The following is a 24,758-nucleotide window of genomic DNA, read 5'->3' on the forward strand; positions in this document are numbered from 1 at the left end:
GGTGTAGCTTGGAGGTTGAATGCCGCTGGGTTCCATCCTTAGACCTGCAAAAAAAAAAGTAATAATAATAATAATAATAATAATAATAATAATAATAGGGCTGTGTCACTCTAGTACCTGAAAAAAAAAAAAGAAAAAAAAAAACCCAATACAACATAAATGACATAAAATATGTTACGGTTTTGGACTGTTATGGTTTGGGAGAACTGTCCCTGGGACCTTTGTTAGGCTCCCCAGGACTGTTCCCATAAAACCGCAGGTTCTTGTCCTGAGCTAAGGATAGATATGCAATGGCTCAGGCTCTTGCTGAAGATTAAAGGAGTTTGTTAAAAAGATAGAAATACAGAAGACAGTCACAGCCCCAGGCCATTCAGGAGTGGCATGGGGGGGCGGGGGTGAACGAATTCACCGATTTCTGGACCCAGAGTATTCTTATAGCCAGTCTTCTACCCCACAAAGATCTGCCCCCAGTCTTCGATGTGGGGATTCCTTCCTGCCGGTCTGTTTCCCTAAGCCTCAAAATGTGTTAATTGATCATCACATAGGTCCTCCTCCCATGATTATCGAAGTCTGGGATCTCCTGAAGGTTTATGGCATCCTTCCACTTCCTCGGGAATCTTATCTTTATAATGGAAAAGTCCCTGGAACTACCTCTGTTGTCCTGCTAATCTCCCTTGATGTCTGGAATCCTGCAGCCCCTTGCTCTGAAGCTCCTGGCTTCTTTACTACCACAGATATATTTGAAAAATTGAAAATCTTCCCAGTACTGGTACATTTTGAAGCCTCTTCCCAATACTGGTACAAAATAGTTTTTATATTATTTAGGAAATAATGACAAAAAAAAAAGTCTGTACATGTTCAGAGGCACAAATTTTTTCCTGTTTTTTTTTTTTTTTTTTTTTTTTTTTTTTTTGCGGGTCTGGGATGGAACACAGGGGCATTTGACCTCTGAGCTACACCCCCTGCCCTATTTTTTATTCTTTATTTTGAAACAGGGTCTCATTGAGTTGCAAAAGGCCTCACTAAGTAGTAGCTGAGGCTGTTCGTGAACCAAGATCCTCCCGTCTCAGCCTCCCAAATGCTGGGATTCCAAGCATGCGCCTGGTTTCCTGAATATTTTGAGCTTGGGGTGATTTAATCTACAAGTGTGGAACCATAAATACAGAGTGCCAATTGTATATAAACGAGCCCAGTATACCTGCCCCATTAGAAGAGCAGCTCCCTGCTAGTCTCCGTTCTTCCAGTTTTTCAAATCAAGCCAAAAATCTAGGTATTAAGTATAATTTCCTACCTTTTAAAATGTTGGTAAGATGCTAAGTGTGGTGGCGCACACTTGTAATCCCCACACTTGGGAGGCAGACACAGGAGGAACACGCAGGTTAAGAGACCCTGTTTCCAAATAAAAATATAAAAAATAGGTCTGGGAGTGTAGCCCAGGGCTTCCAGGAAACCCAGTACCACCAAAAAAAAAAAAAAAAAAAAAAAAATGTTGGTAAGAAGCCAGGCATAGTGAAACGGGGTTTCTTGAGAAGAAACTCGGCGTTTCCTTACCGGATTCTTGTCTGCAGTGAGTGAAGAATGACACCCGCAGACTGCAGAAAGGGGAGTAAAAGGTTTATTGGAAGCAACAGGGAATAGGAAAAAGTGGCCGAACACCCCTAAGGGGCTGTCGGATCTCTGGTGTCCAGCAGCTGCCTTCAGGACAATACTTGAGGGTAGCCCAAGCTGAAAGCCTTCAGTTGCAAGGCGCTTTCTCCCAAAGTCCACGCAATCTGCCAAAAAAGGAGTGCAGGTCACCCCTAGGGGCCCTGGTCGGCCTTGATGTCCAGCAGAGGCCTTCAGGTCACTACCCGAGTGTAGCCCGGGCCAAGTGCCTTCAATTGCACCCCACCTTCTCTCAAAGCTAACACGACCTGAGAGAGAGAGAGAGAGAGAGAGAGAGAGAGAGAAAAGCTCCCCAATGGGGAGGGGTTCCCGGAGTGGGTAACCGTCCTGGTGATTGGTCTAGGGGTTTATATATTTCTGCATGTCTTCTATTGCTTGGAGTCTGGGAGGCAGTTCTTTGCATAGGGTATTTGCATGTCCTTTGAGGGATCTCCTTTCAGTAGGGGTGTCAGACTTGCTGCAGTGATGTCTCCTGGGTTTGTTGATTAGTAAACAGATGGTTTTGTGAAGCTTTGGTCATTCTTATCTCTGAACCTTGGAAGAGCTGGTCTCTTTTAGGAGCCTTGGAAGTTAATTAGTACTCAGTTAGTAGTCCTCAGGAAATTAAATTTTTCTACCGAGGCCTCTTCCGTATCTGCCTACTTCCTTTCTACCTCCTCAGTGGCGCATGCTTGTAATTAATCCCAGTTTTTGATAGGCTGAGACTGAAGGATCATAGTTTGAAACCAGCTTCTGCAATTTAGGGAGGCTCTTTGCAACCTACTGAGACCCTGTTTCCAAATAAGTAAAATCAGGCTGGGGTTGTAGCTTGGAAGTAGAATGCCTCAGAGTTCAATCCCCAATATCAAGAACAAAAAGTGTCAGTAAAAAGTTGAGTGTGAAGCTGGGCGTGGTGGCGCTCACTTAATAATCCTCGCACTTGAAAGGCTGAGACAGGAGGATCGCACAGGTTCTAAGCCAGCCTCAGCTACTTAGTGAGGCTCCCAGCAACTTAGTGAGACCCTGTTTCCAAATAAAGTATAAAATAGGTCTGGGAGTATAGCCCAGAGGTAGAAAAGCCTGTGGGTTCCACCCCCAGTACCACAAAAAAAAAAAAAAAAAAAAGTTGAGTGTGGTGGTGCACATCTGTAATCCCAGTACTTGGGAGGCTGAGACAGGATTGCAGGTTCTAAGCCTGCCTGGGCAATATAGCGAGATCCTCAGCAACTGAGTGATACCCTGCTTCAAAATAAAAAATTAAAAGGACTAGGGGTGTAGCTTGGAGGTACAAAGCCCCTGGATTCAATCCTCAGTCACACCCATCTCCAAATATTGGTCACAGTTAAAACTTTTAAGTTAGCACATTCCCAGCTAATCAGGAGATTGAAGCAGGAGGACTGTAAGTTCAAGAGTATCCCAGGCAATTTAGCAAGTCCTTGTCTCAAAATTAAAAAAAAAAAAAAAGCCGAGTGTGGTGTCTCACGCTTGTAATCCCAGTATTTGGAAGGCTGGGACAGGGGGATTACGCAGGTTTGAAGCCAGCCTCAGCTACTTAGGCTCTCAGCAACTTAGTGAGACCCTGTTTCCAAATAAAAATATAAATAGGTCTGGGATTGTAGCCCAGAGTTCTGTAGAAGGCCCCTGGGTTCCATCCCTAGTACTACAAAATAAATAAATAAATAAATAAATAAATAAATAAATAAGCAGGATGTGGTGGCGCACGCTTGTAATCCCAGCATTCGGGAGGCTGAGACCGGAGGATCGCAGTTCTAGGACAGCCTCAGCTACTTAGTGAGGCCCTCTACAACTCAGTGAGACCCGGTTCAAAATAAATAAAAAATAGGGCAGGGGGTGTATCTCGGAGGTTGAATGCCCCCGAGTTCCATCCCCAGACCTGCAAAATAAATAAATAAGTAAATAAATAAATTAATTAAATAAAAAGGGCTAGAGTTCAGTGTTACTCTTGGTTCATTTCCCAGTGCTCCAAAACAAAACAAAATACCTTAAAAACACCATGAAACACACCTGTGAACTAGGTTGCCTGCAGGTTACCAGCTTAGAGTCGTTAAGTAAAGGGCAGGGCACCAGAGAGAGGACAGCTGACGGTTAGGGTTCCTCCCTGATGACCACATGGGCTAATCCCTGAGGTCCCACTCCTCTCATGCTGGGTCACTGTCAGTTGTTTCTCTAGATCAAATCTAGGTCATGGGAAGATGTACAAATGACGAGGAAAGGGTTGGAATGGGGCCAGAGAAATGGATCCTACGCTCTCACTCCCCCGCCATGGGCAAAGTTCAACCCAGCTGCCTCTGGCCCTGCTCCCTGGAAAGCAGAGGCCAGCACAGTCCTTTCTTCTTGTCCTGTCTGGGTCAAACCAGATACAGGTCAGATTTTCCTCCTTTGGTCAGGTGGTTCTTGATGTCCTAAGCACACACGAAGTCCTAAGGGCTGTGTTTGATTCCTCTTAACTCCTGTGAAACCCCTTTGGCAGTCGGTTTTATGGCTTCTGGGGAAATCTCTGATTATAGTAAACATAGATGTGTATGAATGCCTGAAATCCTAGTACTTGGAATCCTAAACAGGATTGCAGGGTTTTTTCGGGTTTTTTTTTTTTTTTTTGGTATTGGGGTTCCTGGAAACCCTTCTACCTCCGGGCTACACTTCTAGACACCTATTTTTTATATTTTTATTTGGAAAAAGGGTCTCTCTCTCTCTTTTTTTTGGTGGTACTGGGGGTGGAACCCAGAGGCTTTCTACCTCCGGGCTATACTCCCAGACCTATTTTATTTGGAAACAGGGTCTCACTAAGTTGCTGAGAGCCTAAGTAGCTGAGGCTGGCTTTGAACTCGTGCAATCCTCCTGTCGCAGCCTCCCAAGCGCAGGGATTACAAGATTGCGCCACCATGCCCGGCTGGAAAAAGGGTCTCTTAAGCCAGATAGGCTGGCTTCAAACCTGCGCGATCCTCCTGTCTCCGCCTCCCAAGCGCCGGGATTTCAAGCGTGCACCACTACTCCTGGCTAGGATTGCAGGTTTTTGAGGCCAGACTTAGCAACTTGTTGAGACCCTGTTTCAAAATAAAAAAAAAAAAAAAAGGGCTAGGGATATATCTCAGAGGTAGAACGCCCCTGGGATTAATCCCAAGTACCTAAAATAATTTTTTAGAGTATTGGGGATCGAACCCAGGGGCATTCTACTTTTTTTTTTTTTTTTGTGGTACCGCAATAGAACCTAGGGCATTCTACCTCTGAACTCAACTCTCAGCCCTATTTTTTATTCTTCACTTTGAAATAAGGTCTTACTAATTACAGAGGGCCTCACAAGTTGCTGAGGCTGGCTGAGAATCTGTGATCCTGTCTCAGCCTCCCAAGTACTAGGATTACAAGTGTGCGCCACCACACCTGGCTGCATTCTACCTCTTGAGCCACACCCCAGATCAATTTTATTATTTTGTAACAGGGTCTCTCACTAAGTTGCTGCCTTACCAAGATGTTAAAGCTGGTCTCAGACCTGCGGTCCTCCCATCTCAGCCTCCTAAATACTGGAATTACCAATGTGCACCACCACACCCAGCCTTAAAATAAGACAAAGTAAAGTATCCCTTGTGAATTCAAAGGGGACCTCTGGATGGTAGAAACTGGGCAGGGAGGTCTACTGGGTTCCAGTACCTGAGTCATCTGTCCAGTTTATTTAGCTGACCATAGTTTGGTCAGTACCCAAGACCAGATCCTGCTAAATGATTCACAATTATCTGAGCTTGGATCCTGAAGACCTGGACCTTGAAAATTGTCCCAAGGTGCAGTGATGAGCACCTTAGAGTTCCAGCTCAAGAGGCCGAGGCAGGAGAATTGTGGCAACATTGAAAGCTGCTGTCCCATTACAAACAAACAACAATAACAGACAAAAAAAAGAAGCACTTTAAGGTTCTGCCACCCTAAAGCACTGGCCTGCTGGTACCCACCCAGATTTTTTTTAGTTGTTTCTTCCACTTGCTTCAAACTAAGCCAGTCTCTGGCTTCTAGTCAATCCTTTCCCTGACTCATTCTACCTAAGATGGACTGATTAATCTTCCAAAAATGTTTCTGATCCTGTCAATTTTCTCCTTAAAAACCTTTAACTAAAAATATTAGGCGTGGTGGTATGTATCTGATATCACAGTATTTAGGAGGCAGAGAGGATATTTGCAAGTTCAAGACCAGCATTGACAATTTAGCAAGGCTGTTTCAAAAAAAAAAAAAGTAGCTGGGCATGGTGGCGCACCCTTGTAATCCCAGCATTTGAGAGGCTGAGACAGGAGGATCGCGGTTCGCGGACAGCCTCAGCTACTTAGTGAGGCTCTTTGCAACTCAGTGAGACCCTGTTTCAAAATAAAGAATAAAAATAGGGCTAGGGGTACAGTTTGGAGGTCGAATGCCCCTGGGTTTCATCCCCAGTACTGCACACACATACACACACACACACACACACACACACACACACACACAAAAGAAAAAGTAATATAGAAGGCTGGGGTTGTAGCTCAGTGGTAGAAGGTTGCTGGGTTCAATTCCCAGTACTACACACACACACACACACACACTTTGTGACATTGGGAGAATCCAGAGGCTTTCTACCTTTGGGCTATACTCTCAGACCTGTTTTCTATTTATTTGGAAACAGGGTCTCACTAAGTTGCTAAGAGCCTCACTCAGTAGCTGAGGCTGGCTTCGAACCTGTGCGATCCTCCTGTCTCAGCCTCCCAGGCGTGGGGATTACAAGCATGGGCCACCATGCCCAGCTACAATTTTTTTTTTTTTTTAGTGGTACTGGGAAGGATGGAACCCTTCTCCGGGCTATACTCCCAGATCTATTTTATATTTTTATTTGGAAACAGGGTCTCTTAAGCCAGGGAGGCTGCCTTCGAACCTGCTCAATCCTCCTGTCTCCACCTCCCAAGTGCAGGGATTACAAACATGCGCCACACCTGGGCTACACACACATTAAAAAAAAAAATTATTTCCAGCGGGGCGTGGTGGCGCACGCTTGTAATCCCAGCATTTGGGAGACTGAGACCGGAGGATCGTGGTTCGTGAACAGCCTCAGCTACTTAGTGAGGCCCTCTGCAACTCAGTGAGACCCGGTTTCAAAATAAAGAATAAAAAATAGGGCAAGGGGTGTAGCTCTGAGGTCAAAATACCCCTGAGTTCCATCCCCAGACACACACACACACAAATTATTTCCATCAATTTGTAACCCCTCTAAACCTAAATCTGTAACATTCAATATTAAGCCCCATGTAGCTCTTTACTTTTTACTTATTTTGCAGTACTGGGGGTGGAACCCAGGGGCATTTATAAATATGCCACACCTGGCTATTTATTTATTTATTTATTTATTATTTATTTATTTATTTATTTATTTTTGCAGTACTGCAGATAGAACCCAGAGGCATTCTACCTTCGAGCTACACCCCCAGCCCTATTTTTCATTCCTTTTTTTTTAATTTATTTTTTATTTTTTGTGGTACTGGGGGTGGAACCCAGAGGCTTTCTACCTCCGGGCTATACTCCCAGACCCATTTTCTATTTTATTTGGAAACAGGGTCTCACTAAGTTGCTGAGAGCCTCACTAAGTAGCTGAGGCTGGCTTCGAACCTGCGCGATCCTCCTGTCTCAGCCTCCCAAGCACAGTGATTACAAGCGTGCGCCACCACGCCCGGCTATTTTTATTCCTTATTTTTAAACAGGGCCTCACTGAATTACGAAGGGCCTCATTAAGTAGCTAACGCTGTCCAAAAATTGCAATCCTCCTGTCTCAGCCTCCCAAGTGCTGGGATTACAAGCCTGTGCCACCATGCCTGGCCACAAATAGCTATTTAAATTGAGATGGAGCAGCTGGGCATGGTGGCACAGAGTTGTAATCCCCACGCTTGGGAGCTAGAGACAGGAGGATCACACAGGTTCGAAGCCAGCCTCCCTGGCTTAAGAGACCCTGTTTCCAAATAAAAAGTATAAAATAGGTCTGGCTCGAGGCATAGTGGTGCACACCTATGATTCTAGTACTTGGCAGGCTGAGACAGGAGGACTGCAGGTTTGCAGCCAGCCTTAGCAATTTAGCAAGGAGATCCTAGGAGTGTAGCTCAGAGGTAGAATGTCTCTGGGTTTAATCCCCAGTACCACAAAAAAAAGGAAAAAAAAAAAGAAAAAAAAGAAACTGAGATAGGTGAAAAAGATGAAGCGGAGCTAGAGAGACCGAATGTATACGCATATATGACTGCGTCTCTCTCTCTCTCTCGTTTATGACTACAGTGCACCAATAAGAAAGTCTAAAGAAAACTGGGCACACGCTTGCAATCTCAGCATTCGGGAGGCTGAGAGAGGAGGGCTGCGATTTGCAGACAGCCTCAGCTACTTAGTGAGGCCCTTTGCAACTCAGATCCTGTTTCAAAATAAAGAATAAAAAAATAGGGCTCAGGGTATAGCTCGGAGCAGAATGCCCCTGGGTTCCATCCTCAGTACCACCAAAAAAAAAAAAAAAAAAAAAAAAAAAAAATTAGTTACGCGTGTTGGCACACACTTATAATTCCAGTATTAGGGAGGCTGAGATAGGAGCGGACAGCCTCAGCTACTTAGTGAGGCCTCCTACAACTTAGTGAGAGAATAAGAAAAAAAAAAAAAAAAGAATAAAGCCAGGCGTGGTGGCGCACGCTTGTAATCCCAGCGTTTGGGAGGCTGAGACAGGAGGATCGCACGGGTTCAAAGCCAGCCTCAGCTACTTAGTGAGGCTCTCAGCAACTTAGTGAGACCCTGTTTCCAAATAAAATATAAAAAGATCTGGGAGTATAGCCCGGAGGTAGAAAGCCTCTGGGTTCCACCCCCAGTACCACCAAATAAAGAAAGAAAGAAAGAAAGAAAGAAAGAAAGAAAGAAAGAAAGAAAGAAAAAAAAATAGGGCTGGAGGTGAAGCTCAGAGGTAACTTACGTCCCTGGTTTCCATCCCTAGTACAGAAAAAAAAAAAAAGTCTAAAGAAAAAACAAGAGATGGGATTAATTCAGCTCCGCAGCCCACTAGCCACGCCTCATGTATTCGAGAGCTACATATGGTGAGGTCTGCTGTGTGGCAGTGTCCATACAGGGTATCTCCGCCATGCAGGAAGTCCTACTGGACAGTGCCATTCTAGATGACATTAATGACTCCCTGGTACATGGAGGCTTTATTGTCCTATCCTACTCTTGTGTGTCTTTTCTATGAAAACAGAAATCCTTGTAAGTTCCTGAAGTCCCTTGCTCTACATCCCCCTGCAGCGTGGTACTGCTCAGCTTGGCACTGTCAGGTCAGGTGTAAGAGGAAGATGCGCGCTCTCCTCAGGACCACCTTGGCCCTGGTGTGCCGGGCGGCCTGGGCTGGCTGTGACTTCAGCGGCGCCCTCCCTCTCACACCACAGCCCGTCACTGAGCGTAACCCGCCACCAGCCTGAAGCCTCTGTGGGGAAGCTGTGCCCCTCCTCGGTGGCGTGGTGCTCGCAAGCTCAAGTTCCATGGGCTTGTCAGGACTGGGGCTGCCCGCCAGACAGGTTGTGCCTTGGGCGGGCTGTGCAGCCAGGCCTCCTGCCCACGCCTGTCGTTTTTAATTATCCACGGTCGTCTGAAGACTTTCACCCTATTACCAAGAACATCACTGTGGCTCCAACAGGTGCTTCGCGGGGCCAGGCTAGGGTGACCACTCCACCCATCCACTTCCCATGACATAGACACGAAGTCCAAACTCACAGTCATATAAAACCATTTCTTTAATTCTAAATCAAATCACTTTCACAACAGTGAAAAATCAGTAGCTGGTCAAGGTGTGCTGCTGTACTTATTGCCATTTTCTGACTGTGGTCATGACCAGGTCCTAGGGTGGCAGGAGGGTGGCAGCTGAAGACACAGAAACACATACAGAAGAAAGGAGGCTGCCTTGGCAGAGGGTGCGTGGGGCCTTCGAGGGGGTGGGAAAGGGTTTCCCGCTCGGGCTGGGCAAGCAGTCTCAGGTTGGCTCTCCTGCCCCAGGGCCTGGCGAGGATGCGTGGGGACATACAAGGTTCAGTCAAAAGGTTCCCGGCCGACCTGGCTTTGCTAGCGGGTCCCGGGTGTCTCTGCAGCTGGGGCTCTCCTCGACTTGCTTCGCTTCACTAGAGGCCAAATGACGCGCCTCCCTACCCGTAACTCTTTCATCGTTCTTCTGGAAACCTGTTTCTGATGACTAATGGGAAAGAAGTTCTCTCTCCTTCCACTAGCTGGGGCCGCTGTCCTGAGGGATGCGGAGACTGTCCAGGGACCCTGAGACTGGAGATTTCCAGAAGGTGACAGGAAGTATTCTTGAGGGGGTTCCAGAATGCTAGTCTATCCAGCACACTAAAGCTGGTGGCTTATTCCTAACGAGTGGATTCGGCAAAAGAATCACCTACGCAATACTTTAGATTCTGTCTGTTTCAACACTGACCTGTGGCACTGGCAGGTGCAAAGGAGAAGGGATGGGGACCACGCAGCACTTCCCTCCTCCTCAAGGTCTCGGCTTCCAGAAATTAAGCAGGGCCACGTTTGGAAAAAAATAAAACACCCGGTGGGGCTTTTCTACCATGTGTTGGCTACTGCGGGGGGAGGGGGGGGCAGAGCAGTGTGGGCTGGCAAAGTGAGCTGGAGGCCCCTAGCAGAAGTCCATTCCCCTCACCGTCAAGATCTCCAAGAAGCTGGACTCCCAGGATGAAGCCTGGCAGGAAGAGCAAGAAATCGTCCTACCTGCCTGATACCTCCTGCAATCAGACTTGGAGGGGAAAGCTTATGAAATTCAAAAACAAATCAAGGGCATGGAAGAACAATTTCCCCTGAATTCCACAGGAGAAGGGACTACATCACACCACTGTGCTGAGGTCCCCAGGCCCTGCTGCCTGGCTTTATCAACCATCAGGGGCCGCCTGCTTGGGAGGCACATGCTTGCCTAATTTTGGTACACATACAAGGAGTTTTCAATGGAATCTATCAAACCATTCCAAAATCAGGGTCACAGGTGGGTTCTCTCACCCCCTGCCTCTTTAAAAGGTCAACTTGGCTTCGAGGGTGGTAGTCTTCCACATGCAGCAGGCTGACCTTACAAAGCCCCCCCTCTCTAGGCAAGCTCTGGAGACGATGTCCCTGCACTAGCACTCTGGATCCACAGGAGCCTGACTCCAGGTCTTCCCTGACACACACGCAGCAGTCAGACCCAGCGTCAGCGGTAGTCTAGGCTGTGTCCTCCTGTAGAGATGCACAGACACACAGTTTTGAGGAGAAGCCAATGGGAAATCTGTAAGTGAAGTGATATGTCTCACCAGGGACAGTTACACCAGGAAACCAAGAGGTGATTTAAGCTTCTCTCTAGGGCCAGAGACACTGAGCAAGGCCCAGGGCCAAGAAAAGATCTTTGGGTCTCTGTTGAGTTCATGAAGTGGCTGTAGCTTCGGCTGCTGTGATTATGCGCTTTCGGGGACAGCAACTCCTGTGTTTCTGCTGGGGAGGGAGGACTGAGCAGCACAGATCTAGAAGGGGCCTCTGCAACGAGCAGCCCGCTGGCTTCAGAGGCCACGTGCCAAGGGGTATTTAAAGAGATAAAAGAGTTTCCATAAATACCATTTGGTTCATCCCTTTGTTTTTGTATAAGACGCATGTGACATTGCACTCTGACAGTCTCTTTCTTCCCACCTCTTCCTTTCGCAGTCAGGACCTGCTGGTTGCTGGAACAGTATTTCGTGGTGCCACCCACAAGAGGGGACTTACAGCAAGGTCACGGAAGGGTGTGGACAGCAGCGTGACACGCGAGTCCTTGCCAACTGCTCGAGTTCCAGAGCTCTGATGGAGAAGCGCGACTCCTTGAAGTGTTTCTGACCCCGCTGATTCCAGGTCAGGACTGGCCAGGAGGCCAGACAGCAGGAGTGGGGTGGCACATCACCAGTCCAGAGGCCTTGTCGTGAGGGCTGACAGGAACCTGGCATTAGGCAATCAGAAGCCAGAACATGATCACCAGGGCCACAAACAGGAAAAGGCGTGACAGGAACTGCTCATCCACATACTGGGGTGTCCCCGGGACTGCTGGAGAGAGGATGAAAAAAAAAAAGGCTGTCAGAAGGCTCTCATTTTGCACACTGTCCATTTGGGCCAGAAGTCGAGAGTGTCAATTTTCATTTCTTCTTCATTACTTAATTAATTTTTTTGTGGAACTGGGGTTCCTGGAAACCCTTCTACCTCCAAGCTATACTCCCAGACCTATTTTATATATTTTTATTTGGAAACAGGGTCTCTTAAGTCAGCAAGGCTGACTTAGAACCTGTGCGATCCTGGATGTTCTGAGGAGTTCATGCAGGCAGGCAGTGCACAGACTCACCAATCGCCTGCTCTGCTGAGAACCAGCGTGGGGCAGAGAACAACTGGGACGGCTTCTCCAGAGCACAAGCTCCTCGCCAGACCATGCAGCAGTCACAGCCCCACGCCGTGCTCAGTGCACATGAGGCTCCACTGAGAGAAGCAGAGCTCAACGCACCCCTCCTGGCCCTGGAATGGCAAAGATGAGGCGTACGTGTGCACAATTACACTTTCCTCAGCTGGGTGTTGCTCAGAGCTTTTCATTTTACAGACATGGGAATATCTTGGTGAACACCACTGAGCCACTTCTGATCTGTACAGCAGAACCGTACACGTTGGCTGTAATGACCCCTTGGGGTGGGAGTGAGAGCGCCATGCCATTCCTGACACGTGCTCAGTACTGCTGGCGTGAGCAGAAGTAATCTGAAGTTTAAGACCTCTTGAAGGAAGTGTCAGTGATCTATAATTTACATACCATGGAATTCCACAGAATGTTCAAGTAGTATACTAAGGTATCTTCCTGATTTTGCAAGGAAATCAGGCTTACCTGGAGGAGGCCGCCCATCATTTATGTTAAATGCTGTGGCAAATATCCCAAAGGGAAATGCTCCAATTCCAAAAGACATCTGGAAGCCGCCATCTCCAAATCCAAAGCCTTGAAATCCCTGTGGAGGAAAGCAATTCATAGGTGGGAAAATCTGGAGGTCTAGTGTGTGCTTGTCAAACATGAGACATCTGCATGTTGCACTGTTGTGGCGGCACCTCTCCTCCACTCTCTGCTGTTTCCAAGGGGCGAGGGTCATCTTTTCCTCCCATTTAGACTCTGAAGTAGAGAACTGTGGCAGTCCCGCTGCCACTCGAGCCTGAACTCCAGGTTACAGGCTGTGAATGGGCCAATAAGGACCAGCTCAGAACAGAAGTGAAACACTCTGCTGGAGAAAGTCGAGGTTCTTACAGCTTGAAGGGGTCTTTTCCAGTGTCCCACAGTAGGCAGTAAATTTTTTTTACAAGCTTATAATATATAATCGGCAGTCACCCCATGCCTAATTACAAGGGAACATGAAAATAAGCTGTACACTATCTGCAATAGCAATAAAAGTGGACCTTATCTGGGCAACAATGAAAGTCATGATAACATTTTTATTTCCTTTTGTGGTACTGGAGATGGAACCCAGGGCATTCTACCTCTGAGCGCCAGCCCAGACAAATTCTTTATTCTTTTTTTGTTTTGTTTTGTGGTACTGGGGGAGGAACCCAGGGGCTTTCTACCTCCGGGCTATACTCCCAGACCTATTTTATACTTTACTTGGAAACAGGGTCTCACTAAGTTGCTGAGAGCCTCACTAAGTAGCTGAGGCTGGTTTCAAACCTGTGTGATCCTCCTGTCTCAGCCTCCCAAGTGCGAGATTACAAGTGTGCCACCACGCATGGCTCTTTATTCTTTATTTTGAAACACAATCTCACTAAATTACTGCAAACTTGCAATCCTCCTGTCTCACCCTCCCAAATACTGGGATTACAAGCGTGTGCCACCATGCCGGGCTCCAAAATCTTTATAACATGCTCTCTAAAGATCATTGTGTTGACTTATGCAACCAAATAGAAAACTCTTCTGACCAAGTTATCAGAAAGATTGTTTAAATGCTGTGGTCACAAGTACAAGACAATATATGTAGGTATGTGAACGATATAGATAAGTATTTTCCTTCAAAACTTTTTTTCAATATTATCACACACAATTTTTTTTTTTTTTTTTGGCAGGTCTGGGGATGGAACCCAGGGACATTTGACCTCCGAGCTACACGCCCTGACTATTCTTTATTCTTTATTTTGAAACCGGGTCTCACTGAGTTAAGCCTCCTGAATGCTGGGATTACAAGTGTGTGCCACCATTCCCGGCTTTATCACACAAAATTTTTAAAATGTAAAGCATAATTTTTTTATTATAAAGGTAATATAAGCTGGGCGTGGTGGCACACACTTGTAATCCCAGCATTTGAGAGACTGAGACAGGAGGATCATGGTTTGAAGACAGCCTCAGCTACTTAGTGAGGCCCTTTGCAAATCAGTGAGACCTTGTTTCAAAATAAATAAAAATTAGAACCGGGCGTGGTGGTGCACGCTGGAAATCCCCGCGCTTGGGAGGCAGAGACAGGAGGATCGCGCAGGTTCGAAGTCAGCCGCGCTGGCTTAAGAGACCCTGTTTCCAAATAAAAAGTATAAAAAATAGGTCTGGGGGTATAGCCCAGAGGTAGAAGGGCTTCCATGAACCCCATTACCACCAAAAAAAAAAAAAAGAGAGAGAATAAAAATTAGGGCTGGAGGTGTAGGTCAGAGGTAGAATGCCCCTGGGTTGTTCCGTCCCCAGTACCTCAAAAAAAAAAAAAAAAGGTAATATATGTTTTTACAAGAAAGTCATACATTACAGGGATAACTGAGGGCAAAAGTCAGAGGTATCCTACTCATCCTCCAATCTCAGGGCCACTCTTGGTACCTGCAAATAACCACTATTAGCAGTTGGTATAGCATCCTCATTCTGTTTTTTCTCTTCACATGTCTCACCTCATCACCTTTCACATGAAAAAATTCAGTAGAAACAGTAATATTATGAGTAAGTAATTTAATTTCCACCCCCTTTCTTTTATTGTGGTACTAAAGATTGAACCAGAGGCATTCTACCCCTGAGATACAGCCCCAGCCTATTTTTTATTCTTTATTTTGAAATAGGGTCTCACTGAGTTACAAGGGACCTCACTAAGTAGCTGAGGCTGCCCGCGAACCGCAATCCTCCAGTCTCAGCCTCCCAAATGCTGGGGCTACAAGCGTGTGCCACCATGCTGGCTTGGCATAATCTTTAGAACAAATAATAAAAGAAATAATTAAAAAGAAAAAAAATATTGGGCCAATTGTTATCCACAAAAGACTGAAATTTCTGAATCTTTTGCAGGTCTCAGGGAGCAGCTGCTCCCTGTTCCATCCTGAGCAGCCTAGCATGTACTCCAAACTTCTTGCTGGGCACTACCTATAAAGCCCAAAAGATGATTTAGTAAGAGGGCAAAACTACGGGAAAGAAAACCAAGTAGCCTTCACCTCCTCCCCACAGAAATGCCTCCTTCTCAGACCTACACGGCTGAGTCGGAGGGCTCCTGGGACTGAGGCTGCCTTACTGGGAAAGGTGTAATCGTTTCATCAGGGACCACAGCTTCATTCAGTACAATTCTAAGGACTGACCTTCTGGTCACATCTGTAAGATCCCACAAGGCCTCACATTTGATGAGTTTGTGCTGCTGGAAAAGACTGTGCAAAAGGTATCACTAGTGGCTGCAGGTGTTTGTGAACTAGAGGTGTGCCCCTTCCTTGTCAAGGCCAGGACCTCTGGCTTCCTGGGGCCTCTGACTTCTGTTAGTTGCTGATGCTTCGAGAGAAACCACAGGCTGAGAACAAACTATACAGCCAAGCAGAGCTGGGCTTTAGCCCCATCTGTGGCCTGAATAAGTCATTCCACCTACCGGGGCCTCAGCTACCTCTACTAAAGGGGCTAATCGAAGGATTAAATGAGATCATACATATAAAGTTCTTAAAATATCGTTCTTCACAGCCAGGTGTAGTGGTGCATGCCTGTCATTCCAGTACTTGGGAGGCTGAGACAGAAAGATCACAGGTTCGTGGCCAGCTTCAGTTACTGAGCAAGGACCCCCACGACTTAGACCCTGTTTTAAAATAAAGAGTAAAAAATTGATCTAGGGTGTAGCTTAGAGGTAGAATGCCTCTTGGTTCAATCCCCAGTACTAAGAAAAACAAACTGTACATATATCATCAATGTGTTAAATAACATATATTTCTTCATATATAATAACCATTCAGTAAGTGTTCACTACTAAGATCATTAAGGCAAATCTGGAGAATAGACCTACAATTGTTATTAAGATCCCTGACTTACAGATGGAAATGGAGCTTAAAGGTACAATGCTTGCCTAGCATGCACAAGACCCTGAGTTAGCACCTTGCTAAAGCATACAAACAAAAAACAAAAGAAACCCCACACCACGTTTGTAATCCCCGCGCTTGGGAGGCTGAGACAGGATCGCACAGGTTCAAAGCCAGGATAACAGGTTCATGGCCAGCCTCATCTACTGAGGCCCTCTGCAATTTAATCAACCCATTTCAAAATAAAGAATAAAAAATTGGGCCTGGCTCTGGCACATAATTTTTTTTTTTTTTTTTTTTTGGTGGAACCCAGGCACTTTCTACCTCTGGGCTATACTCCCAGATACCTATTTTATACTTTATTTGGAAACAGGGTCTCACTAAGTTGCTGAGAGCCTCACTCAGTAGTTGAGGCTGGTTTCGAACCTGCGTGATCCTCCTGTCTTAGCCTCCCAAGTGCTGGGATTACAAGCCTGCGCCACCATGCCTGGCACAGAATTTTTTTTTTTTTGGTACTGGGGTTCCTGGAAACCCTTCTACTTCCGGACTACACTCCCAGACCTATTTTTTGTTTTGTTTTGTTTTTTAATTTGGAAACAGGGTCTCTTAAGCCAGCAAGGCTGGCTTTGAACCTGCGTGATCCTCTTGTCTCCACCTCCCAAGCACGGGGATTACAAGCGTGTGCCACCACACCTGGCCAGAATATTTTTAAATAGAAAAAAAAAGTAGTCCGTGATCTTCTGGTCTCAGCCTCCCCAATGCTAGGATTACAAGCCACCATGCCCAGCTTATTTTGTATTCTTATTTTGAAACAGGTTCTTGCTAGAATCTGAGTCTCACTATTTGCCGAGGCTGACCTCCATCCTGCAATCCTCCTGTTTCAGTCTCCCAAGTACTGAGATGACAGGTGTGAGTCGCCAAGAAATTCCCTAAAAATAAAGCTCCAAGAGCGCAGGGATCTTTGTATGTTCAACAAGAAACCACCATAGCCTAGAATAATGCCCAGCACACAGGAGGCACGCACCAAATATATGTAGAATAAGTGAAAAAAAAAAAAAAAAAAACAACTTTTTTGTGGGTCTGGGGATGGAACCCAGGGGCATTTTACCTCTGAACCACACCCCCCGCCCTATTTTGTATTCTTTATTTTGAAACAGGGTCTCACTGAGTTGCGAAGGGCCTCACTAAATAGCTGAGGCTGTCTGCAAACCCCAATCTATAAACCCAGCCTCCCAATGCTGGGATCATACGCATGCGCCACCATGCCCAGCTCATTTTTATTTTTATTTATTTATTTGGTTATTTTTATTTTTATTTTTTTGGTTGTACTGGGGTTCCTGGAAATCCTTCTACTTCCGGGGTACACTCCCAGACCTATTTTATGTTTTTTTTAATTTGGAAAAAGGGTCTTTTAAGTCAGCGAGTCTGGCTTTGAACCTGTGCGATCTTCCTGTCTCCTCCTCCCAAGTGCGGGGATTACAAGCGTGCGCCACCACGCCCGGCTGCATTTTTAATATTTAGTTTTTGAAATAGGGTCTAAGTTGCCAGGGCTGACCTTGAACCTGAGATTCTACTGTCTCAGCCTCCCAAGAACTAGGATTAGAGGATTACAGGTATGTGCCATGATGGTTGGCTAAATAAATGAACTTTTAAAGGAGTTACAAAACAGGAGCCACAAGTAAAAAAAATAAAAATAAATGTACACACACATAAATAAAATTTGGGTATATAAGTTATGGAAAAAGACATGAACCAAATAAGGTGTGTGTGTGTGTGTGTGTGTGTGTGTGTGTGTGTAAAAAGACATGAACCAAATAAGGTGTGTGTGTGTGTGTGTGTGTGTGTGTGTGTGTGTAGGACAGAAAAGAAAAATAGAAAAATACCAAAATGCTTCCAAAGTGTGGTTATAGGTCATTTTTCCCCCTCTTTTCCTTTATGTATTTCACAAGTTTCTTTTACTTTTATAATAAAGAGAAAAATCAGAGTCAAGAGCCATGTACTCTTTTCTAGAAGTTTCTCCTAGAATGTTCCTCACCCCTCTATTCTCCGGCTCTGGCCTCTGGCCTTGAGGACGAGGAGGGGTCTTCTCTCTGAAAAGAAATAAAGTAAAGTAAGTCTATTATGAAATGTTTTTGAGTTGCTCCCTGTGGGTACTGAAAGCTCTTTCCCAAGAGGGGCAGAGCTACAGCCCCTTCCTGCCCAGCACATGAACTGTGTGGAAGTAAACCAAATACCAGCTCATTCTACCTGCAATCATCTTCCCAACTGTATATAAAACTGGGGAGAACATCGAGCTTGTTAAGAGATTCACCAGACTGCTCTATGCCTACTCTTGTGTGGTCCTGACCCCTGAAGGGAGATAAATGACGGCCAGTGGCCTTCCTGGGCTTGTACGACTGTGCTCCCTGATGTCAGAAATCCCAAACGCAAACAGAAATAGAGGGTGGACTGTCAGCTGAGAGGGCTGAGATTCCGGATCTCTTTAATCTGTCCCCTTTAAACTTACCTTTCCTCTCATTACTCTCAGGCAAGTACCCATGTTATCTTTTTGCCTCTGGGTCTCAGCCTTTCACATCACTCCTCTCACAAAAGCATGACAGAGGGCTTGTTACTTATCAGGCACTAGAATGCTCCCAGTGCAAAGACTGGTACTAAGAATATACTCTTGAGGTCATGGCAGTATCAAAGGGGACACGTCCAATCCCAGTGCACAGTGGGAAGGATTGATACGGTACAGTGGGAATACAGATGAGAGCAACTTGAAGGCAATGACGACCACCTCGAGGAGAAGGTGACTTCAGTGCTACTATAAAAGGTAAGGTCTGGGGATGCAAAGCAGTGGAAGAGTATTTGCCTAATAAAATATGGATAGAGCCGGGCGTGCTGGCGCACACTTGTAATCCCAGCATTTGGGAGGCTGAGACAGGAGGATTGCGGTTCGCGGCCAGCCTCAGCTACTTAGTGAGGCCCTTTGCAACTCAGGAAGACCCTGTTTCAAAATAAAGAATAAAAAATAGGGCTGGGGGGTGTAGCTTGGAGGTCAAATGCTCCTGGGTTCCACCCCAAGTACTGCAGGAAAAAAAAAAAACAAGATGGATAGAAAGCTGAGCGTGGTGGCGCACCCTTGCAATCCCAGCATTTGTGAGGCTGAGACAGGAGGATGACAGTTCACTACAGCCTCAGCTACTTACTTAGTGAGGCCCTCTGCAATTCAATGACACCCTGTTTCAAAATAAAGAATGAAAAACAAGGCTGTAGCTCGGGGGGAGTGCCCCTGGGTTCCATCCCCAGTACCACCAAAAACAAACAAACAAACAAACAAGAATGATAGAAGCTAGAGGAAGAGGAAGTGTGATGGAGGTTGGAACAGGACTAGGAGGGCAGAAGAAACAGAGCAGAACACAAGTACACAGGCTGGTGAGTGTAAAAGGCAAGCTCCTTTAAGAGAAATCCAGTGTGTCTGTGTACAAGGTAAGCTGGGGTGGATGGGGAAGGTAAGAGACACTTCTGGGAGGTCGGGGGACATCAGGCTGCAAAGGGTTTCAGTACGTACGCCTACAGAATGCTAGGCCCATCCACATCTCCAATTCTAGAAACTCCAAGCTCCACAAACCCCTCACACTCCCTGGGCCCTCTCCCGCAGTACTTTCTACATCCCTGGAGACTCTCCTGCCACACAGCTTGCTTTCCAGGCTGAAGGGCTGCTCTCTAGAAGCACCACACACACCTGCACCTGTTCTGCGCAGTGCTGGGTCCCAGGCCAGCACCGTCTGCCTCCTGGGGAGATGACACTCGGTGGTCATCTAGCACATCCCAGCAAGTGCCATCCCCTCGCTCCCTCCTGACTCCCTTCTGGGTCAGACTGTGACCATCAAGCACCAAGTAAACGGTGGGACTCAGGGTGCTGAGTGGGAGTGACTTCAACAGAGGGAGAGGCGGGCGCGAGAGGCACCTCAAGTCCTCACCTGGGGTCCTGCTGTCCAGTGCTGCCCCTGCCGTAGAGTGGGATGACCTTGTCTCGACTGATGCCAGCTTTGCAAACTGGACACACCTGTCTGTTAGGTCTGGTCTCCAACCACTGCAAGCAAGAAGAAAACACATGAACGGCCCAGGCCCACCACTGGATGGTCGGGGGCAGTGGGAGAACACGGTCAGAGGCTTCGCTGGGAAATGCCGGCATGAGCAGGGAGTGAGTGCCCTGAGGAAGCTGACTCTGATTCCTGCATCTGGTAGTCAACAAATATTTACCAGTGATGGAATCAGTATTGCCTTTAAATACCAGCATAATTAAACAGGCTTCTTTACGCTTTGTTTCTAAGGGCTACTCGCAATATAGCAGCAAGTGCTGTAAGCCTTGTGATGTCAAGGGGTCTGACATACCCCAGTAGAGGTACAGCAAACTTCCAATTTCTACTTTCCCCAAAAGATCAATTATATTATCTTTATGTAAGTCATGTTTTTCTTTCTGTGCTTTCTTATTTTTATAGCATTTCCTCAGCCACTTGGCATATTAAACATCAGCACCTGGATATGAGCTGGTCATCTGTGGTGATTTACTACATGTTAGACACATCTGCTCACTATCTACATTTTATATATGTGTATGTGGTTCTGGGGATTGAGCCCTAGGGCATTCTACCTCTGAGCTACACCCCCAGCCCTATTTTATTTTTATATTGAAACAGGGTCTTGCTAGGCTGATGAAAGTTTCAACTACTTGCTGAGGCTGTCCTCGAACTGACACTCCTATCTCAGCCTCCCAGGTAGTAGGATTATAGGCATGTGCCACCACGCCTGGCTCTCAACATCTAAATTTGATTAATTTTTATGAACTCTCACTGATTTTTGTCTATTCAACTATTTCAGTATTAAAAACACAAGAATCCTAGCCAGGAGTGAGGGTACCTGCCTGTAGCCCCAGTACTGATCAGGCCGACACAAGAGAATTAGAGGTTCAAGGCCAGACTCCGCAACTTAGCAAAACTGTTTCAAAAGTGGGGGGCGGGGGCGAAGGTTGTAGCGCACAGGCAGAGCACCCCTGGGTTCAATTTCCAGTACCACAAAAAGTGAAACAAAACAAAACTCCAGAATCCTGCTTCCGCTTGCCCAGGCTCTTCTACTGTTTACATTAGAAATGTCATGCTGGCTGGGTGTGCTGGTGGTGCACACCTACAATCCCAGTACTTGGGAGGCTGAGACAAGAGTAGCACATGGAGGCTAGCTTGAGCAATTTAGAAGATTCTGTTTCAAAATAAAAAATAAAAAGGTCTGAGGGCATAGTTTAGAAACAGAATACCAGCCGGGCATGGTAGTGCATGCTTGTAATCCCACCATTTGGTGAGACAGAGCCAAAATGAAGAACTGAGATCTAGAGAGGTGGTGGCTTGGCAAGGCCACAATGACCACTGATGGCAGAATTAGGTCCACCTTGGGTACCACAATTACATCAAAAGTCTCAGCAGGCAGGTGTGTATAAAGGGTTGGGGGTAAGCAAGCGAATGAGCCCAGAAACAGGGGAGATTGCAGCTTCTGCCGGCAGTCTCCTGAGACAAGGGCTGTCTTGTGCAACCACAGCTGATGAAAGACAGAGTAAAATGAAATGCATCTTACCTGATGTAAACACGGCCAACTGCCAGGATCCCCAGGGCAGAGTCACCAAGAGGAAAGGGGGAAAGGAAGAAAAATGATTTCATTAGCAGAAACACTCGATAAGCCGGGTAGAGCATCAGAGTGGGGAACTGAGGCACTGCATCTCTACTGAGTCCTGCAGGGATTAACTGTCATCAGAAACTAGAAAGATTGGGCTAAAATCAGAGGAAACACAAAACAGTCGGGACAAGACCCCAATCTCTATCCCTGGCTCCCACTAAGAGACGCCCAGGGTCGCAACCAGCCAGATCACCTTTTCTACAAGTTAGCTTCTGAAAGGTGTCAGGCTCGGAAGGGATCAATAAAAGCTAAGTTCTCTGCAGAAAAGGTCACAGGGCACAGCCGTGCGGCGCATGCAAGCACGAATGCATGCGCGCTGCACTTCAGGCCCAGGTTCAGTGGGTGCGCACCCTCCCGAGGGTCACCAGGGATGTCTGGACTCCCAGGCAGTCCAGAGCTAGTTTGGCAAAGCCTTCAGACTGACCTCAGCTTCAGAGCTGTGCTGGCAGGAAGGAGCTCCAAAGTTCAAACCTACTCTACAAACATGAGGTAAGGGAAAGGAAGGAAGGCTGCGCGGCAGAGGGGCGACTGCAGCTCGAGAGGACCGCTGCTCAGTGCTTCACTTCTCACAGGAGGAGGCTCAGAACCAGGCGGCGACTCCACCAGGACAAAGAGCCAACCCTATGGGCTCCGGTCCGCGCTTGCCTCAACCTCCAAAGTACCTGAATAACGGTGTGCGGCACCACGCCTGGCTTGCCACTCATTTTTTTTTTTTTTTGGCGGGTCTGGGGTTGGAACCCAGGGGCATTTGACCTCCGAGCTACACCCCCTGCTCTATTTTTTATTATTTTGAAACCGGGTCTCACTGAGTTGCAGAGGGCCTCACTAAGTAGCTGAGGCTGTCCGCGAACCGCGATCCTCCAGGTCTCAGCCTCCCGAATGCTGGGATTACAAGCGTGCGCCACCACGCCCGGCTTGCCACTCATTTTAAACCTGGTTTTGATACTCCAACGTATCTCCAATTTCTAAAATAAGTCCGATTGCAATGGTTTCTATATAAAACAATGATCAGGACAAGAGCCTTAAGAATGAAAAAATTTCTGCCCATCCTTTTTTTGTTTTGTTTTGATAATGGGCGTGGAACTCAGGGGCATTCTACCTCCAAGCTAAACTCCCAGGCCTATTTATTTATTTATTTATTTATTTATTTATTTATTTTTGGTGGTACTGGGGTTCTTGGAAGCCCTTCTACCTCCGGGCTACACTCCCAGATTTATTTTTTATATTTTTACTTGGAAATAGGGTCTCTTAATCCAGCGCAGCTGGCTTCAAACCTGTGCGATCCTCCTGTCTCCGCCTCTCAAGCAAGGGGATTACAAGCGTGCGCCACCACACCCGGCCCCAGCCCTATTTTTTAGTCTTCACTTTGAAACAGGGTCTCACTGAGTTGCAAAGGGCCTCACTAAGTAGCTGAGGCTGTCCATGAACCCAGATCCTCCTGTCTCAGCCTCCCAAATGCTGGGATTACAAGCGTGTGCCACCACGCCTGGCTTCTGCCCCATCTTTTAATGTACCAATATATTCATCTTTTATGCAGTTGCCAACTTAAACTCCTCTAAATACTGCTTTTTCCCCACACCACTTTCCTGCTCAAAAATAATCATTAGCCCTAAGTTCCCTTAGTCAAATCGGGTTTGACCATCCAGCCCCGCCCTCTGCGATCATTCTTCTTCCTAACACACCCAGCCCCTCCGCAGGCGCGATCCGGTAGCCTCAGTGCCCATGCCTGTCCCTAGAAACGGCCTGCTTTGGTGTGGAGCACACCCGTGCCTCACCTGCTATTCCTACCCCTCTATTTGTAAGGTTCCCTCTACCCTTCAAGGTTTAGTTCAAACTTTTAAGAGAAAAGGCCCCAAACTCAATTTAACTGTCTCAGAGGCAGTAGGGGCTTCTGTAACCAAGACTGGAATGGACGCTGACCCTGCCACTTCATGTTCACACACACACACGCACGCACACACACACACACACACACACACACACACTACAGCAACATTTATAGCTAACACACAGCACCAAGCTATGTGCTTTTCTAAGCCTTTTACACATTTTTGGGTTTTTTTGTGTGTATGTGTGATACTGGGGGTGGAACCCAGAGGCTTTCTACCTCCAGGCTATACTCCCAGACCTACTTTTTATTTTATTTGGAAACAGGGTCTCACTAAGTTGCTGAGGGCCTCACTAACTAAGTAGCTGAGGCTGGCTTCGAACCTGTGCGATCCTCCTGTCTCAGCCTCCCAAGAGCAGGGATTAATTACAAGCGTGCACTACCACGCCCAGCTTTTTTGGGTTATTTAATATTAAAAATGACCCTGTAAAGTAAGGCAAAAAAGTATGCCAGCATCTTGTCCCAGCTCAGCCTTCCCCAGCAGGGAAGTGGGAGAGTCAAGAGGAAGAGGACATCTGGTTCCACGCTCCTTGTTCATAAGCACCATGCTGCCTCTGGGCGTGGCACAATGGCAGACAGCAAATGCTCACTAAATGGTGCATGCTAGTACTGGAGGGATGGGGAGAAGCAGCAGAGTGGAGACAGGATTTGCCCGAGGTTACCCAGCTCATTAGCACCAAAGCTGGGATGGTAACCTAAGTCTCCCTTGGGCCTGATGGATCAGAACCCAAAATGGGCAAAAAGCCTCTATGTCCAAAGCTGCACAGGACTGTGGGCTTTCCAAACTTAATGATGTGTCCTCTGGGATGCTGCAGGGTTACTGACCAGAAGAGGTGGCCACACAGGCTGATGACGGCGTCCTTGGCTGTGTCCAGGCATATGTTGCACTCAAACGTGCTGTCCTGCCCTCCGTTCTCACCAGCACCATTGCTGCTCCCGCTGGGTCCCCCTGCACTGGAGTTCTCAGGGGCTGCAGAGGCTGAGGGCCCCTTATTTGCCATCCTTGGCTGTCAGCAAATCTCTGAGTGAAGAGTCTTCCTGGGAAGTCCTGAAAGGCAGAAAGCCCTTGATTGCCCATTTCTGTTACCCACTTCATTCATATTCCAGGTTAACACCCCATTTTCTCTCAGCTCTAGAAACTCAACTCCTGAGCTGATTTCCCAGAGGGCTCCTGGGACAGCAGCTGTGGGGCAGTACCCATGAACACGGCCTGCAGAGGGTACACCTCACGAATACACAA

At 46.9% G+C, this 24,758-nt stretch overlaps 1 protein-coding gene across 3 annotated transcripts; it reads right to left on the reverse strand.

Annotated features, from left to right (window-relative positions):
* Positions 1-11,626: 11,626 nt before the first annotated feature.
* On the reverse strand, positions 11,627-24,519 carry RNF185 (ring finger protein 185; the record flags this gene model as incomplete). 3 transcript variants are annotated; one of them, XM_080717656.1, is made up of 6 exons in its annotated part: positions 11,627-11,724; positions 12,542-12,659; positions 17,957-18,011; positions 19,887-19,999; positions 21,532-21,550; positions 24,344-24,519. In XM_080717656.1, the coding sequence occupies 6 exons, from the start codon at positions 24,517-24,519 to the stop codon at positions 11,627-11,629; spliced, it is 579 nt and encodes a 192-aa protein (XP_080573782.1). The 3 variants fall into 3 exon arrangements, with proteins under 3 accessions (XP_080573782.1, XP_080573783.1, XP_080573784.1); XM_080717657.1 differs by lacking the exon at positions 21,532-21,550 and having other exon boundaries at positions 24,344-24,397; XM_080717658.1 differs by lacking the exons at positions 17,957-18,011; positions 19,887-19,999.
* Positions 24,520-24,758: the final 239 nt, after the last annotated feature.

The sequence above is a fragment of the Muscardinus avellanarius genome (genome assembly GCF_963383645.1).
Source record: "Muscardinus avellanarius genome assembly, chromosome: 21".
Classification (NCBI taxonomy): Eukaryota; Metazoa; Chordata; class Mammalia; order Rodentia; family Gliridae; genus Muscardinus; species Muscardinus avellanarius.